We start from the raw sequence: 15,633 nt of genomic DNA, 5'->3' as shown, positions 1-15,633 counted from the left end.
ATTGTAACATAAAATGAATAATGAGGCTGGAAATAAGATTTTGTTCCTTGCATACAAAGATTAATCTTCCTATATTACGGGATTGACCAAATATTCTGTAACAATAAATCCAATCGGGACGAACCTATTTAGCAATTTCTCCAACTGCTGAATTAGCATGATGAATTTCACATAATTTGGTTTACGGCATGTCAGAAGCCTTTGAACTAGACTACTCTGTGCCTCTGTTTGGATGGGAGATAGCAAAGGGAACTGCAAGATGTGGCAAGTCACTAATGTTTTAGTTTTAGAACTGCTATATATTTTTATTTCTGGCTTCACTACATCTCCTTTGTCTTATATAGGATTTAAAATTTATATAAGGCAATATTTTAGATTATGAAATCTTAATACTTCATATTGCAGTCAGGAAGAGAAACAAAACCAAAGCAATTCCAGGTTTTAAGCTATCATCCTAATAAAAGAGACCCTAAAAGCAAAGATTCATTACAATTATACCTGGTAGTGATCTTCTGATGGCTCTGGGGTAGAATAGTTAACATCCAATACCTCAGTAGGCGCCCACGGCAACAACATACACTTCCGGATTAAGCGATCAGTTTCCCCATAGGCATAGTCACGAGTCACTTCCTCTACCGGGGGGGGGGGGGGGGGGGAAATGGGATATAAAAGTAATTGTAGGGTTGCTAGTCATTTTCCAACAACAATCTTCCCATACCACGTTCACGCAAATGACATAATTAAACCATAAATTATGTGACAACTGCAATGATTAAAAAAAAAAAAATGTAGTTTGTTAAAATGTGTAATTTAAAATGTTACTTAGGCTGCTCCCTGTGTATGCATTCTGATAGTGTTAGCTATATGTTCAAATCTTAATTTTCCTCCCCCCAGGAGCTCTGCCTCATTCAGTGCACAGGACAGATGACGGGCACCAAATTAAGGCTACATGCGCAGTTTTAAATCTGTCATTTCCTTACTTTATTTAAGCTGCGAAGTAAAGCACAGAATGTCCCTGTAATGTAGTTTGTGTAATTTTTGTATCCACTGCTGTCTAACGAAAGCAGTTCAGATGGACAACGAAGAGAAACTCTCCAATTCTTTCTAACAACAACAACATTATTCCTGGGCAGAGGAGGGCCTCCGCATCCTCTTTAATGCGAGTCACGATGCGAGTGAGAAGTTATATCTATCATATGGTTTTCCATTGAAAAGGTAGAGGTATTAGTGTTTTAAAAGACACGCAGGGTGTTGGGAGGGTGGGGGTGGTTTAAGTTTATACCAGAATTGTGGTAAGCTAGAATTGGTTTGGTATGTAAATTCAGCTGAGTTCCAAACTTTGGATAAAAACAGATAACTTACTTGATGTACAGACACTTACCACCAGTTTCAAGATCCCTTAACGGCCAGAGAACAGTGTAAGCAATTTGCTGAGGAATGTAAAACAAAGGTGCTGTTGCAAAGGTAGGCTCATCTGAATGCTGAATTCGGGATCCAAATTCATCCATAATATACCAGACAGGAACCTTCTCTTCTGCAGTCTGGGAGGGAGCGGGGAAGAAAGACACCCCTTACACATCATGCTATTAAAAGAATGCCGCAAGAAAGAAGGGGTTAGGGGCTCACGCTAAAGCCATACTACTGTGCTCTGTTTCAACTGACCAAGATTTAACGATTTTCCAGTGAAAAAAGAACTGATGATAGTATGAAAGTTAAGACAATTCTGGATTAGCAGAAAGTGTAGAATAGTAATAATAATACCTAGCTCTCATATAGTGCCTTTCATCAGTTGATCTTGAAGTGCTTTACAAAAGAGGTCAGTATCATGATCCCCATTTTACAGATGGGGAAACTGAGGCACAGAGAGGTCAAGTGACTTGCACAAGGTCACCCAGCAGGCCAGTGGCCCAACCAAGAATAAAACCCAGATCTCCCGAGTTCCAGTCCCCTGCTCTATCCTCTAGGCCACCCTGCATCCCAGAAGAGTAAGTTTAAAAAAAAAAACAAAAAAACACAACACTTAAAGAAGTGAGTTATCCTAATATTCCCTTTCACAGCTTTGTTTGTCAGCATACTTCACCATAGTATCTATCAGAACACCTACACACATTGTAGTTTACAAACAATGTATGATTACTGACTGCTAACAAACGCACTTAACGCAAGTTTGCTCGCTTAACTGTATGTTGCCTTATTTTGTTATAATAGAGAGTTTATTCTCTTGTAAATTAAAGGAAAATGTTTAAGAAAGGAAAAACAGCCAACAGATTTCTCATTCTTCTAACTCCTCTTCTTTGCTGAATGCGCTTCCTTGTTACATGAAACTTGTCATAGTTTAAGAGGGAAACCTTTATGGGTACCCCTTTGTTAAAATGTTGGCAGCTTGTCACTGCTTTTTACAATTGCAAGGCACTTGCTATCCCTCTTCTGAGCAGCAGTCCATTCTTAAATGGCTCAAAAAGGAGTGTTTTTATATTGGAGAGAGACATCTGTATTAGTTATCCATGTATGGGTATGATTAAATTCAGGATCCAGCAGAGCAGTTCAATATTCTTGATTAAAGGAGTCACTTACCCCTTGAGACAGCTGGTATGTCTGGTTGTATTTCCACATTTCTTGCAACACCTGCTCAATAGCTCCCTCATCCGCGACCTCTCCATGAAAGTCTATTCCCATGAGGTTTGCCATTCTGTGAAGCAGACCGGGAACGTGCAACAGCTGCTGGCGGGCATGTTCAACACGGTATGTCCAGGCATGGTCGATAAGGAAAATGCTAAGGATAGAATTTTAGTAATGTTACAACAATAAGCTTCTTGTCTACACACATACAAAACAAGATGCATTTGTTGAGAAGAGCCTTCTGCAAGAAAGCACAGCCTAACAGCCAAGTTATTTCTTCACCAAAATGAGTTTTTTTGCATCACTAGAAGTAGGATTATCTTCCTAGTATTCCCTCAGCTGCACTAAGTGTACTTACAGTAACTATGATTTCCATAAAAAGTATGGTTGAAAGTTCAAGTACAGAAAGAGAAACTCAGTTTACAATCCTGGATTTCCTCTGAGGCCTCTGATACACCAACCTGCCTGCCCGCTCTCCCCCAGTCTATAAAATGGAGCGAGCAGTGCTCACCTTCCAACGAGCCTGTGAAGAGTAATTCATGTTTGAAAAAGGAAAGTGTTACATATTAGGTTTGACAGGATTAGATTTTTATTGGTAAATGTCAATTTCACCATATACACACAAACCAACATAAAAAATTTTCATCTAGAATAACTGAAATGTACAGATAAGCAAGGAAAGAAAAATGTTGCTGAAGAACTTAGTTTGATTTAAGGATATTTATTTTGTATATGTTGACATGTGATACTGACAATCTGTGTTTTAACGGCTATAAACTTTGAGTCCCAGTGTCTAATGTTATTAAATATTGGCCTACCCCGTACTGTCCGGAACACACCACAATGTCCCATAACTGTGAAAATTTCAATCACTAAAAATAGAACAAAAATGCTTAAAAATAAACACTGATATTATCATTCAAAATTATTTTAAAAAAATTGAATTCTCCCAAGCCTATGCCCACAATTGGAACACATTATTTAATAAACGTATTTGATTGACTGATTATGGAACTACTGGGTAAGAGCACGTTGCTCAAACAACCTCAGACACTACAAAAAGAGAGAAATACAGGAGCACAACTCAATCCCACTTACTAGAAATCTCAGTCTATTTTTATAAGCCGCTCAAGAGTCATGAACATCAAATTCCCACTAGTGTTCAAGTAAATTAGGTGTCCATATCTCATTGATTGCTTTCAAAGTCTTGCTCTAACACCTCAGAAACAACGTGGCATCACCTGACCATCAGTGCCCTCTTTTGGATTGCAGGAAGTTCATCACAAAGGATTAGTAGAATGACTTGTTTTAAAATGGGAAATATTTACGTGCCTTTGGTTAGAACACTCTCTCTCACACTGATCTGGTTTGATTCCTTTCAGAGTTCTACTAAGTAAAGAGATTCTTGAGGAAAACCAAACCAAACATTTAACTCTCACATATAATGCACATTATTGGCTTCTATGTCTCATATTCCCTGAAAAACAAAAAGCCCTAGCTTTTAAATTAAAAGAAAAAGAGAGAGGTTAGAGGCGGCACTTTAATATCTCACCCTTGGAAACCTAGTTTCAAAACTCTGATTAGGTCACAAATGTGTGAACGTTCTGGTCCCAATCCAGTCACACACAGTTCAACAAGTTGGTAGTTTACACTCAAGAGAAGCACAAGACTATAATAGCTGGGGGGGTTGAATATCAGAATTTAGATGTCTGAGTAAATTTATAAATGTGATGGACTTTTAGTACCTTCCTTCACTATGCGTCTGCCTACTTGAGCCAGTGTTAGAATTTATAAATACTATTTATAAATAGGATTTATAAATACTAACTTTAGAGGAACAACAATGGCAGGTGTTCCCTGACTCCAGGTCAGTGTCCCTATATGGGTGCAGGACTGCGGTGAAGGTGCTCTCCGGCTGCCCAGACAATGCTTAATTTGTGCAGGGCTCACCTTTTTCAATACAAGCCCTGCAGTGCTTAATTATCTACTTGCCCTGAATTGCGGGACTTCATTTTAGAGGTCTTCCTTGGGACAGCTGATTTTCTTTGAAACGTTACTGTGTAAAAACATTAAATCATCCAGAGTTTCTGGCTTAAGTGAAGTGTGATTCTCATTAATTGTGTGCCCAGGTACTGAGAAGGCTCTCTGGGAGGGTGCACTGGCTGCTGGGATAGAACACACAAAACCGTGCAACTCGGCTGAGAAGGGGAAAGTTGTGCTTGTGTTGTCTCCACCAATCCAGCAGTTGTACATCTCCATTCTTGGTCAGCTTCGGGGGATACACTGACACTTGCTCATTGTCACTTCCACAAATCGCTATCCAAATCCTCAAAACTCTGTAGGTGACGATTTTGTTTCCTTTGGTGATGGCCTCTGTGTAGCTGATGAAAGCAGAATAAGATTAATTGCAGGAATATTTCTCTGCTGCAATGAGACATTCTTCTTGGTCTCTTGATAAACTTCCTGTCTCTCCTCTTCAGTGAAAACTTTCAGCCCCTTCATTTGTGGGTGCAGAAAAACCACTACTCTGTGCACGGGCTCCATTTCCATGAGACATTGCAAGGCTGGGTTTGGGTTGACAGACTATCTACATCAGTGGTGGAAAGATGGAGATGAGTTTTTGGCCTTTTGTACCAAATGGGCACCATGTGGAGACTGGGCTGTGATGACTGCTCTAGCATATCCGATGGTTCCTTGAAGGGCTGAAGGAACTCTATTAAGGTGCTTAAGGTCTTGTGGTCAATGCTATCAATGAGCTGAGTATCCCCCTTTTCTGTCAGAATTTCATAGATGCTGTTCCACTGCACCGCAATTATCTTAAACAGGAGTAGTTTGCTGTTCCATTGTGTTGCTATATCTCCTTTTGGAGACTTCTACAGTCTGCTTTGAAGTGCAGATCTCCTGAAGTAACGTGATTTCAGCATGTGTGGATCAGTTTGGTCACTGCTTCCTCTTTCTGTTGCTCAAGTATGGTATTTATAATGTGCACTGAGCAGCTAATTTGCACATAGGACTCGACGCCTGCAACCATGTTCGCTCCCCGGGCCATAACGAAAACCATTGGGTTGGTACTGCTGTGTATATATAAAAAATAAATCTTCTGAGTGCCCAAGAAACAGCAGATCGAATGTTCTCTGCAGTTTTTGGTTTCCTGCTCTCAAACCGAGTCACACAAAGCACCCGCTCCACCATGTTGTGACTGTATGTAACAAACAGTTACTCCCAAATATGCAACCTTTCTGTAATCATCCACAGATCGAGGGTAACCCCCTCCACTCACTGTGCCAAGCATGTTTTTCAGCTCCAGCTTCAGATTTGTTTTCTTTTTTCTTATGCCAAAGTGCAGCATGCAGGGCTAACGTTATGGTATGTACACATGCATCCATCTGACCATATCTGGCAGCCATGTTAATCAAACACTGAGAATATGCCCTTGCCACGGACTACCTCGAAAGGTCTTACATCTGTTGCTACACACTTCAATAATTCCTGAGTCACACTTGTCTTCATGTCTCATGTGATAATGACACATTGCTTGGTAAATATCTTCAGCAAACTGGATCCTGATGCTGGTCTACATTTATGTTTAATGGTCTACATTATTTATGTTTAAATAATAAATAATGTAGACCAGAATCAGGTTATGTTTAAATAATTTTGAAGTACTGGTTTTATGGCTACTAAAAGTACAAATTATTTTGCGTGACACATGCAACACATACAGACACAGTATCTCCCTTTTCATTAAAATGGCATCTGAATGTATGCCAAATTGATGATTTGCCTCTCATTTCCCTTCAAACTCTATGCACCAGCACTTAATTTATTTCTTTCCAATTTCTTTCTCCATTGACCACTGGCTTTTCAAATTCAGAATGTGGAAACTTTTCTGATGGCAACTGGCAAGGAAGTGCAGAGGGGTGATGCAACAGTGACAATTTCAATTTGAGCTGACGAACCGACAACATGATTAAAAAAAAAAAAAGAAACAAGAAAAGAAAAGTGAATTTTCACCAGTATTAGCTGAATCTGAATAAATGGGGTACATAGGGTGCAAATTGCATGTTACAAGCCATAGAGTGCATGGTACAGAGTGCAGCATACAAGGTGAATTGCATAAGATACAGAATACTGTGGAGGTAAGGTAGTATATATAGTACAGTAACTCCTCGCTTAACGTTGTAGTTATGTTCCTGAAAAATGCAACTTTAAGTGAAACAAAGTTAAGCGAATCCAATTTCCCCATAAGAATTAATGTAAATAGGGAGGGTTAGGTTCCAGGGAAATTTTTTTTACCAGACAAAAGACTATATTTTATTACACACACACACAGAGTATAAGTTTTAAACAAACAATTTAATACTGGTACACAGCAATGATGATTGTGAAGCTTGATTGAGGTGGTGAAGTCAGAGGATGGGATACATCGTAGGGGACGCCTTATTGCTAAATGATGAACTAGCAATTGGCTGAACCCTCAAGGGTTAACCCATTGTTGTTAATGTAGCCTCACACTCTAAAAGGCAGCACGAATGGAGGGAGGGGAGACAGCATGGCAGACAGAGACACACACCCTGTGTGTGTGAGAGAAAGAGAGAGAGATGTGCATTGCTCCTTTAAGTACGTTGACGCCACTCTTAAGTACATTACCTTTTTAAGTTAATTAGCAAGCTGAAACGGTAGCTGCTGACAGGAAGCTCCCTCCGTCCGAGCCCTGTCTTGTGTCCCCCCGCTCGATGGAAGATGGGGTAAGCGGGGTGCAGGAGCAGGGGGAGGGAGACACCCTGACATTAGCCCCCCCCCCACACACAGCAAGCAAGAGGCTCCCGGGAGCAACTCCAAGGCAGAAGGCAGGAGCAGCACATGGCAGTGCGGGGAGGGACAGCTGAACTGCCGGCAATTGGTAGCCTGCTGGGCAGCTGCCGCACAGGGAACTTAGGGGAGCGGGGAACTGCTAGGGGGGCTGCTGGTCCACCCTGGTTCCAAGCCCTCACCAACTAGCTGCAATGGGCTGCTCTTCCTGCAAGCAGTGGACAAAGCAGGCGGTTGCCAAACGACGTTATAAGGGAGCATTGCACAACTTTAAATGAGCATGTTCCCTCATTGATCAGTGTCAAATATAAAGGGCAGGGTAACCACCTTTCTGTATACAGTGCTATAAAATCCCTCCTGGCCAGAGGCAAAACCCTTTCACCTGTAAAGGGTTAAGAAGCTAAGATAACCTCGCTGGCACCTGACCCAAAATGACCAATAAGAGGACAAGATACTTGCAAATCTGGAGGGGGGAACAAAGGGTCTGTGTCCCTGTGATGCTTTTGCCAGGAACAGATCAGGAATGCAGCCTCACAACTCCTGTTTAGTTAGTAAGTAATCTAGCTAGAAATGCGTTTGATTTCCTTTTGTTTAATGGCTGGTAAAATAAGCTGTGCTGGTTGGAATGTATATTCCTGTTTTTGTAACTTAAAGTTTTGCCTAGAGGGATTCTCTCTGTTTTGAATCTGATTACCCTGTAAGGTATTTACCATCCTGATTTTACAGAAGTGATTCTTTTACCTTTTCTTTAATTAAAATTCTTCTTTTAAAAGAACCTGATTGATTTTTCATTGTTCTTAAGATCTAAGGGCTTGGGTCTCTGTTCACCTGTACCAATTGGTGAGGATTATCATCAAGCCTTCCCTAGGAAAGGGGGCATAGGGCTTGGGGGGATATTTTGTGGGAAGAAGGCTCCAAGTGGGCTCTTTCTTTATGCTTTGTTTAAAACGCTTGGTGGTAGCAGCATACGGTTCAAGGACAAGGCAAAGTTCATACCCTGGGGAAGGTTTTAACCTAAGCTGGTAAGAATAAGCCTAGGGGGTCTTTCATTCAGGTCCCCACATCTGTACCCGAAAGTTCAGAGTGGGAAAGGAACCTTGACAATCAGCAATGTAACAATGACACAACGTTAACTGGGACGACTTTAAGTGAGGAGTTACTGTACAAAGGTGCCTCATGCAGTCATATAAGCTTTCTGTGCCTCTTGCTATTTATTCTGCTGTGCACCCCGTAAGCATCATTAAAGGAGCCTATCCTGTCAACTCAAGAGTCAGCTCTTGCTCAAATTATGCCTTCACCGATGCATAGGACAATTTGCATAAGTGTGAGGACTAAAAACTTAGCCCTGAATCTCTCTTGTACTACGGAGATCTCTCGTCAGTGGATTTCGTTTCCCTTAGGCAGAAGTGGTGGAGTAGATGCTGCATTAAATGGTTTCAGAGTAGCAGTCGTGTTAGTCTGTATCTGCAAAAAGAAAAAAAGGAGTACTTGTGGAACCTTAGCGACTAACAAATTTGAGCACAAGCTTTTGTGATCTACAGCTCACTTCATTGGATGCATGCAGTGGAAAATACAGTGGGGAGATTTTATATACACAGAGAACATGAAACAATGGGTGTTACCATACACACTGTAATGAGAGTGATCAGGTAAGGTGAGCTATTACCAGCAGGAGAGAAAAAACCTTTTGCAGTGATAATCAAGATGGGCCATTTCCAGCAGTTGACAAGAACATGTGAGGAACAGTGGGGTGGGAGGGGGTGCGAATAAACATGGGGAAGTAATTTTACTTTGTGTAATGACCCATCCACTCCCAGTCTTTATTCAAGCTTAAAGTTAATTCTTGCAAGAATAGGTACCTGGGTTAGTGGTTCTGTTGTGTGGTTGCTGGTGAGAATTTGCTTCAGGTTGGGGAGCTGTCTGTAAGCAAGGACTGGCCTGTCTCCCAAGATCTGTGAGAGTAATGGGTCATCCTTCAGGATAGGTTGTAGATCCTGGATGATGCGTTGGAGAGGTTTTAGTTGGGGGCTGAAGGTGATGGCTAGTGGCGTTCTGTTGTTTTCTTTGTTGGGTCTGTCCTGTAGCAGGTAACTTCTGGGTACTCCTCTGGCTCTGTCAATCTGTTTCTTCACTTCAGCAGGTGGGTATTGTAGTTGTAAGAATGCTTGATAGAGATCTTGTAGGTGTTTGTCTCTGTCTGAGGGGTTGGAGCAAATGTGGTTGTATTGTAGAGCTTGGCTGTAAACAATGGATTGTGTGGTGTGGTCTGGATGAAAGCTGGAGGCATGTAGGTAGGCATAGTGGTCAGAAGGTTTCCGGTATAGGGTGGTGTTTATGTGACCATTGCTTATTAGCACTGTAGTGTCCAGGAAGTGGATCTCTTGTGTGGATTGGTCCAGGCTGAGGTTGATGGTGGGATGGAAGTTGTTGAAATGAGGGTGGAATTCCTCAAGGGCTTCTTTTCCATGGGTCCAGATGACGAAGATGTCATCAGTGTAGCGCAAGTAGAGTAGGGGCATTAGGGGATGAGAGCTGAGGAAGCGTTGTTCTAAGTCCGCCATAAAATTGTTGGCATACTGTGGGGCCATGCGGGTACCCATAGCAGTGCCGCTGATTTGAAGGTATACATTGTCCCCAAATGTGAAATAGTTATGGGTGAGGACGAAGTCACAAAGGTCAGCCATCAGGTTTGCTGTGACATTATCGGGGATACTGTTCCTGATGGCTTGTAGTCCATCTTTATGTGGAATGTTGGTGTAGAGGGCTTCTACATCCATAGTGGCTAGGATGGTGTTTTCAGGAAGATCACCGATGGATTGTAGTTTCCTCAGGAAGTCAGTGGTGTCTCGAAGACAGCTAGGAGTGCTGGTAGCGTAGGGCCTGAGGAGGGAGTCTACATAGCCAGACAATCCTGCTGTCAGTATGCCAATACCTGAGATGATGGGGCATCCAGGATTTCCAGCTTTACGGATCTTGGTTAGCAGGCAGAATAGCCCTGCTTGGGTTCTAGGGGTGTGTCTGTGCAGATTTGTTCTTGTACTTTTTCAGGGAGTTGCTTGAGCAGATGGTGTAGTTTCTTTTGGTAACCCTCAGTGCGATCAGAGAGTAATGGCTTGTAGAACGTGGTGTTGGAGAGCTGCCTAGCGGGCTCTTCTTCATATTCCGACCTATTCATGATGACGACAGCACCTCCTTTGTCAGCCTTTTTGATTATGTCGTCAGAGTTGTTTCTGAGGCTGCGGGTGGCATTGTGTTCTGCACGGCTGAGGTTATGGGGCAAGTGATGCTGCTTTTCCACAATTTCAGCCCGTACATGTCAGCAGAAGCACTCTATGTAGAAGTCCAGTCTGTTGTTTTGACCTTCAGGAGGAGTCCACCCAGAATCCTTCTTTTTGTAGTGTTGGTAGGAAGGATTCTGGGTGGACTCCTCCTGAAGGTCAAAACAACAGACTGGACTTCTACATAGAGAATCTCTGTGGATTAGTATGTTGTTCAGAGGTGTGTTGGAAATATTCCTTGAGTCGGAGATGTTGAAAATAGGATTCTAGGTCACCCCAGAACTGTATCATGTTTGTGGGGGTGGAAGGGCAGAAGGTGAGGCCCTGAGATAGCCCAGCAGAAGCGTCTGTCCTAAAAGTATAGCTGGATAGATTAACAATATTGCTGGGTGGGTTAAGGGAACCACTGTTGTGGCCCCTTGTGGCATGTTGTAGTTTAGTGTCCTTTTTCTTTTGTAGGGAAGCAAAGCGTGTGTTGTAAATGGCTTGTCTAGTTTTTGTAAAGTCCAGCCACGAGAAAGTTTGTGCGGAGGGTTGGTTTTTTTTTTTTTTTTAAAGGAGAATATCCAGTTTTGAGAGCTCATTCTTAATTTTTCCCATTTGCTGTATAGGATGTTGATCAGGCGGTTCCGCAGTTTCTTTGAGTGCGTGTGGCACAATCTGTCAGCACAGTCTGTGTGGTTTGTAGATTGTAATGGATTTTTTACCTTCAGTCCTTTTGGTATGATGTCCACCTGTTTGCATTTGGAAAGGAAGATGATGTCTGTCTGTATCTGTGAGTTTTTTCCATTAAGGTGATGGATTTCCACTCCATAAGGCTAAATTCAGTGCCTTGCATAAGGACAGGTTTCAGAGTAGCAGCCATGAAAGTCTGTATCCGCAACAAGACAAGGAGTACTTGTGGCACCTTCGAGACTAACAAATTTATTTGAGCATAAGCTTCCATGAGCTACAGCTCACTTCACTGGATCCATGCAATGGAAAATCCAGTGGGGAGATTTTATATACACAGAGAACATGAAATAATGGGTGTTACCATACACACTGTAACGAGAGTGATCAGGTAAGGTGAGCTATTACCAGGAGGAGAGAAAAAAAAACAAAAACAAAAAAACCTTTTGTCGTGATAATCAAGGTGGACCATTTCCAGCAATTGACAAGAACGTCTGAGGAGCAGTAAGGGGAAAAATAAACATGGGGAAATAGTTTTACTTTGTGTAATGACACATCCACTCCCAGACTTTATTCAAGCTTAAGTTAATGGTGTCCAGTTTGCAAATTAATTCCAATTCAGCAGTCTCTCGGAGTCTGTTTTTGAAGTTTTTTTTGTTGAAGAATTGCCACTTTTAGGTCTGTAATTGAGTGACCAGAGAGATTGAATGGTTTTTGAATGTTATAATTCTTGACGTCTGATTTGTGTCCATTTATTCTTTTACGTAGAGACTGTCCAGTTTGGGTTTCTAGGTTGTATGTTCCCAGTTGCAGTGCTTTGTCGAGAAACAAACCTCTCATTACGCCACACTGGCTGTACTTCCACCTCTTCTGGAACTAGAGATCTAAAAAGGCAGGAAGCAGTTGTGTGAAGCACATATGCTCCCAGGTCTACAACTACTGCACTGCCTTTTCATAGCAAGCCCAAACCAAGCCAATCTCATTTTGGAGGCACTGCCCACTGCCAATCACCAAGACAAAAACAAGCCACACACTTCAATGACAAAGCTACAGGCTACTTCATTTAAATAAATGGGCAATTACATACACAAAGAAGCCAATATAGGCTTGCTAAAGCAGAAGCTTCCCCCCTCCAAAGCCCCCAAACAAGCAACAGGGCTTAAAGAAATAAATAGGCAACAGAATTAAATATATGCTTTGCTGGGGGGCTGCATTGGCAAGTTTAGGCTGCTTCCCCACCTTAGAGATCCTACATTCCCTCTTCCCCTCCCTATCCAGGGAAAGGGGAGGTGATAGCTCAAGACAGGCAGCAAAAGCCCCCATGCTCCTATCTAGGCGTTTTAAGCAGCCAAGCAATTTAGGAAACCTCTCTAGACTTCATTGCCCTATCAGGTCCATTGGAGAGGAAGGCTGCTGCTTCTGCAGCGTAAGTCAGCATGGGGGAAATATAGCCTTTGAGATCCTATATTTAGAGACCTGCGCCATACAAAATTTGCATCCATATTCAATCCACGAGCTGCAAAAATGGCCCACAGATATCCACATTTGCAGCTATCCACAGACATAAAATGGATATCCGTGGATTTGCAGGGCTCTAATGATGAAACTGCTGTTAAGACAACTGTAACTAATCATGGACAACTGTCTGCTATTCATAACAGAACAGAGACTACCAACTAGCTATCCAGTAGTCTCTGCTCCCCAGTTTGTAAATACTGATTTCTGATCATGCCCTCCTACATTCTAAAGAGACAACAGTGATCCTTGCAACCTGTAACACCCAGAGCTTTGGGACACAGTGCTACCTCGCTGCCTCAGCAAGAGTGAGCTGTGTGTCACCTCCCTCCCACACCAGTCTTCCTCACTAGAAAATTCCTCCAGACTCTACCAGTCTTAACCTTTCCTAGGTTCACAGTAACAGTCACTGAATTCCAGCCCCTGAGCTCCATAGAGATGTGTCTCTGCTATGCATAGCCCCATCACTGCACATTCCCAGAAGATATGAAGTTTGTTGCTCCTTTAAAGACTCAATATACTTCAGCTCATTAATTTAATTGGGGGTTGACAAACATTTATTTCAATCACAGTACTGAATTAGTGTATATTAAAAGTTAGACAAGCTTATTAAACAAGAAGTCATAGGTTTCAGTGATACCAAGTTGTAGGGAGCCGCGGTGGCTCCCCTCCGAACCAGAGGGTAAAGAGCCACCCTCTGAGCCTGAGTGGGCGGGGCCAGGCCAAGCTTCCACCAATCCCCGGAAGGGGAAGGGTGGGACAGGAAGTACAAAGGGCGAGGCCCTCTGCCCAGTGAGGAGAGCACTAGGGAGGGAGACAGACACAGGCTGCTCCCTTGCGATCCTACTGCTGACCCAGGCGAAGCCCTAGGCAAGGAGGAGCCTGACCGGGGGGGAAGGCCTGTGGCAACCAGGGCTGCCGGCCGCTGAATACCCAGAGGACCTGGAGGGGCCTGACTGCAGCCCGGGCCAGCGTGAGTCCAATACCGAGGGGGAGCGGGGGTGGCCCGCAGCCGAATACCCGGAGGAACCGGAGCTGCCCGCAGTGGATTACCCGGAGGAGCCGGAGCTGCCCGCAGTGGATTACCCGGAGGAGATGGAGGGACCGGAGCGACCTGCCTGAGAGAGACCGGGTAGGAAGTAGCCCAGGGGCCCAACTACACTGGGGGGTGGGTGTGTTTGGTCAGCGGGTGCGGATTGCCCCACTGACCCAGTGGCGGGACCTTCGCCTCCCGCCACTGTCAGGGCCCTGGGCTGGAACGCAGTCGAGTTGGGTGGGCCTGCGTTCCCCTACCCAGCGCTCCCCTGCCTGAGGGGTGCGCTACTGACTCCGGCCGGCACACCTTCCCGCTAATTCCCCAACGCCCGGGAGGTGGGGCTGAGGCCTGCCATGGAGACCACTGCTCTCCACCGCCCCAGGGGCTCGGAGGACCGACCGACGCCCGTCACAAGTGGTGGAGAATGCGGGCAGGAGATCCCAACCCCTGCTGAAAGGGGTGAGTCCGAGGGCGCCTCTGAAGCTCCCCTATTGGAAAGATGGAGATGGAAAGGCTTATCATCAAGTTCCTGGCTGAGAGCCAGCAACAGCACCAACTCGTGCAACAGCTGGGCACCCACCAGCAGCAGTTGCTCCAAACCCTGGGGGCCCAGCACCAGGAACAACAAACCCAGTGCTTCCAGCAGCTTGCAACCCTGTGGTTGGGCCATGGTGGCGCTCAACCAGAGCGGGCAGCCACCCCGACCCCTCCCGTCCCACCGAGCCGTCTGGCCAAGATGGGGCCTGAGGATGACCCAGAAGCCTACCTAGTGATCTTCGAGCGGGTGGCCTCAGTGGCTGGTTGGGCGCCTGACCAATGGGCGACACTCCTCGCCCCATATCTGACAGGGCTAGCCCAGAAGGCTTATCGTGGGCTCCCAGATGATAAGGACCGCATTTATGCTTGTGTGAAAGCGGCTATCTTGGATGCCTTTGACATTACTCCGGAAACCTTTTGGCGACTGTTTCGGGAAAAGGTCTACCCATCGGGCGCCAGACCCCGGGCGGTGGCCCAGGAACTGAAGGACGCGGGTACCCGATGGCTCCAACCTGAGCGTCGAACCGCAGCTGAGGTGACAGAACAGGTCATCCTCGAGCAATTCGTGCACATCCTCCCACCCCACGGGAGGGCTTGGGTGTTAAGGCACCGGCCACAAAGTATGAGCTCAGCTGTCGCGCATATGGAGGACTTTCTCGAGGCTGAGGCCCCGATAGGACCAGCCACCCGCCCCCCAAACCCTGGACCCAATGCACAGAAACTTGAACGGAGGGGGCCCACCTCCCAAACCAATGCACCCCACCATACCCGACGACCAGAAGGCGGCAGGGCCGAGTTTTCCCGACGGCCCGAGTCAACACCACTCTCCGGCCCTGGACGCTTAACCCGACCACCAGGCCCCAGCCCACTCTGTGGCCCCACTGGTGCCCCCACGCGGCCGGCGTGCCCAGAAATAGGAACTTGTTTCCGATGTGGTGAGTATGGGCATCTGCAACGGGGCTGTCCGGCAATGGACTGCAACTTTGGCCTGGTGTGCGCCGGGGAGCGACGGGCCCGTCTGCCCTCTGTGGCCAAACTGACAGCTCCCATGGAAGTCGCCGGGGTCCCCGTGGTGGGTCTAGTCGATTCGGGCTGTGGGCAGACCCTTGTCCGCCAGGCGCTCTTCTTGGACCCCCAGCGGACCGTCGGGGAAGTACGGATTCA

At 45.1% G+C, this 15,633-nt stretch overlaps 1 protein-coding gene across 1 annotated transcript in view; it reads right to left on the bottom strand.

Annotated features, from left to right (window-relative positions):
* Positions 1 to 15,633, bottom strand: part of TTLL12 (tubulin tyrosine ligase like 12) — a 67,610-nt gene that overhangs the window by 28,727 nt on the left and 23,250 nt on the right. The window contains exons 3-5 of the mRNA XM_048825441.2: positions 2,575 to 2,773; positions 1,382 to 1,541; positions 499 to 632 (exon numbers count right to left, since the gene is read on the bottom strand). Coding sequence (XP_048681398.1) covers positions 499 to 632; positions 1,382 to 1,541; positions 2,575 to 2,773 — 493 coding nt within the window. The remainder of the gene's footprint in view (positions 1 to 498; positions 633 to 1,381; positions 1,542 to 2,574; positions 2,774 to 15,633) is intronic.

The sequence above is a fragment of the Caretta caretta genome, chromosome 1 (assembly GCF_965140235.1).
Source record: "Caretta caretta isolate rCarCar2 chromosome 1, rCarCar1.hap1, whole genome shotgun sequence".
NCBI lineage: Eukaryota > Metazoa > Chordata > Testudines > Cheloniidae > Caretta > Caretta caretta.
The sequence above is the reverse complement of the archived record's forward strand: the minus strand, read 5'-3'. Positions and strand labels throughout refer to the sequence as shown.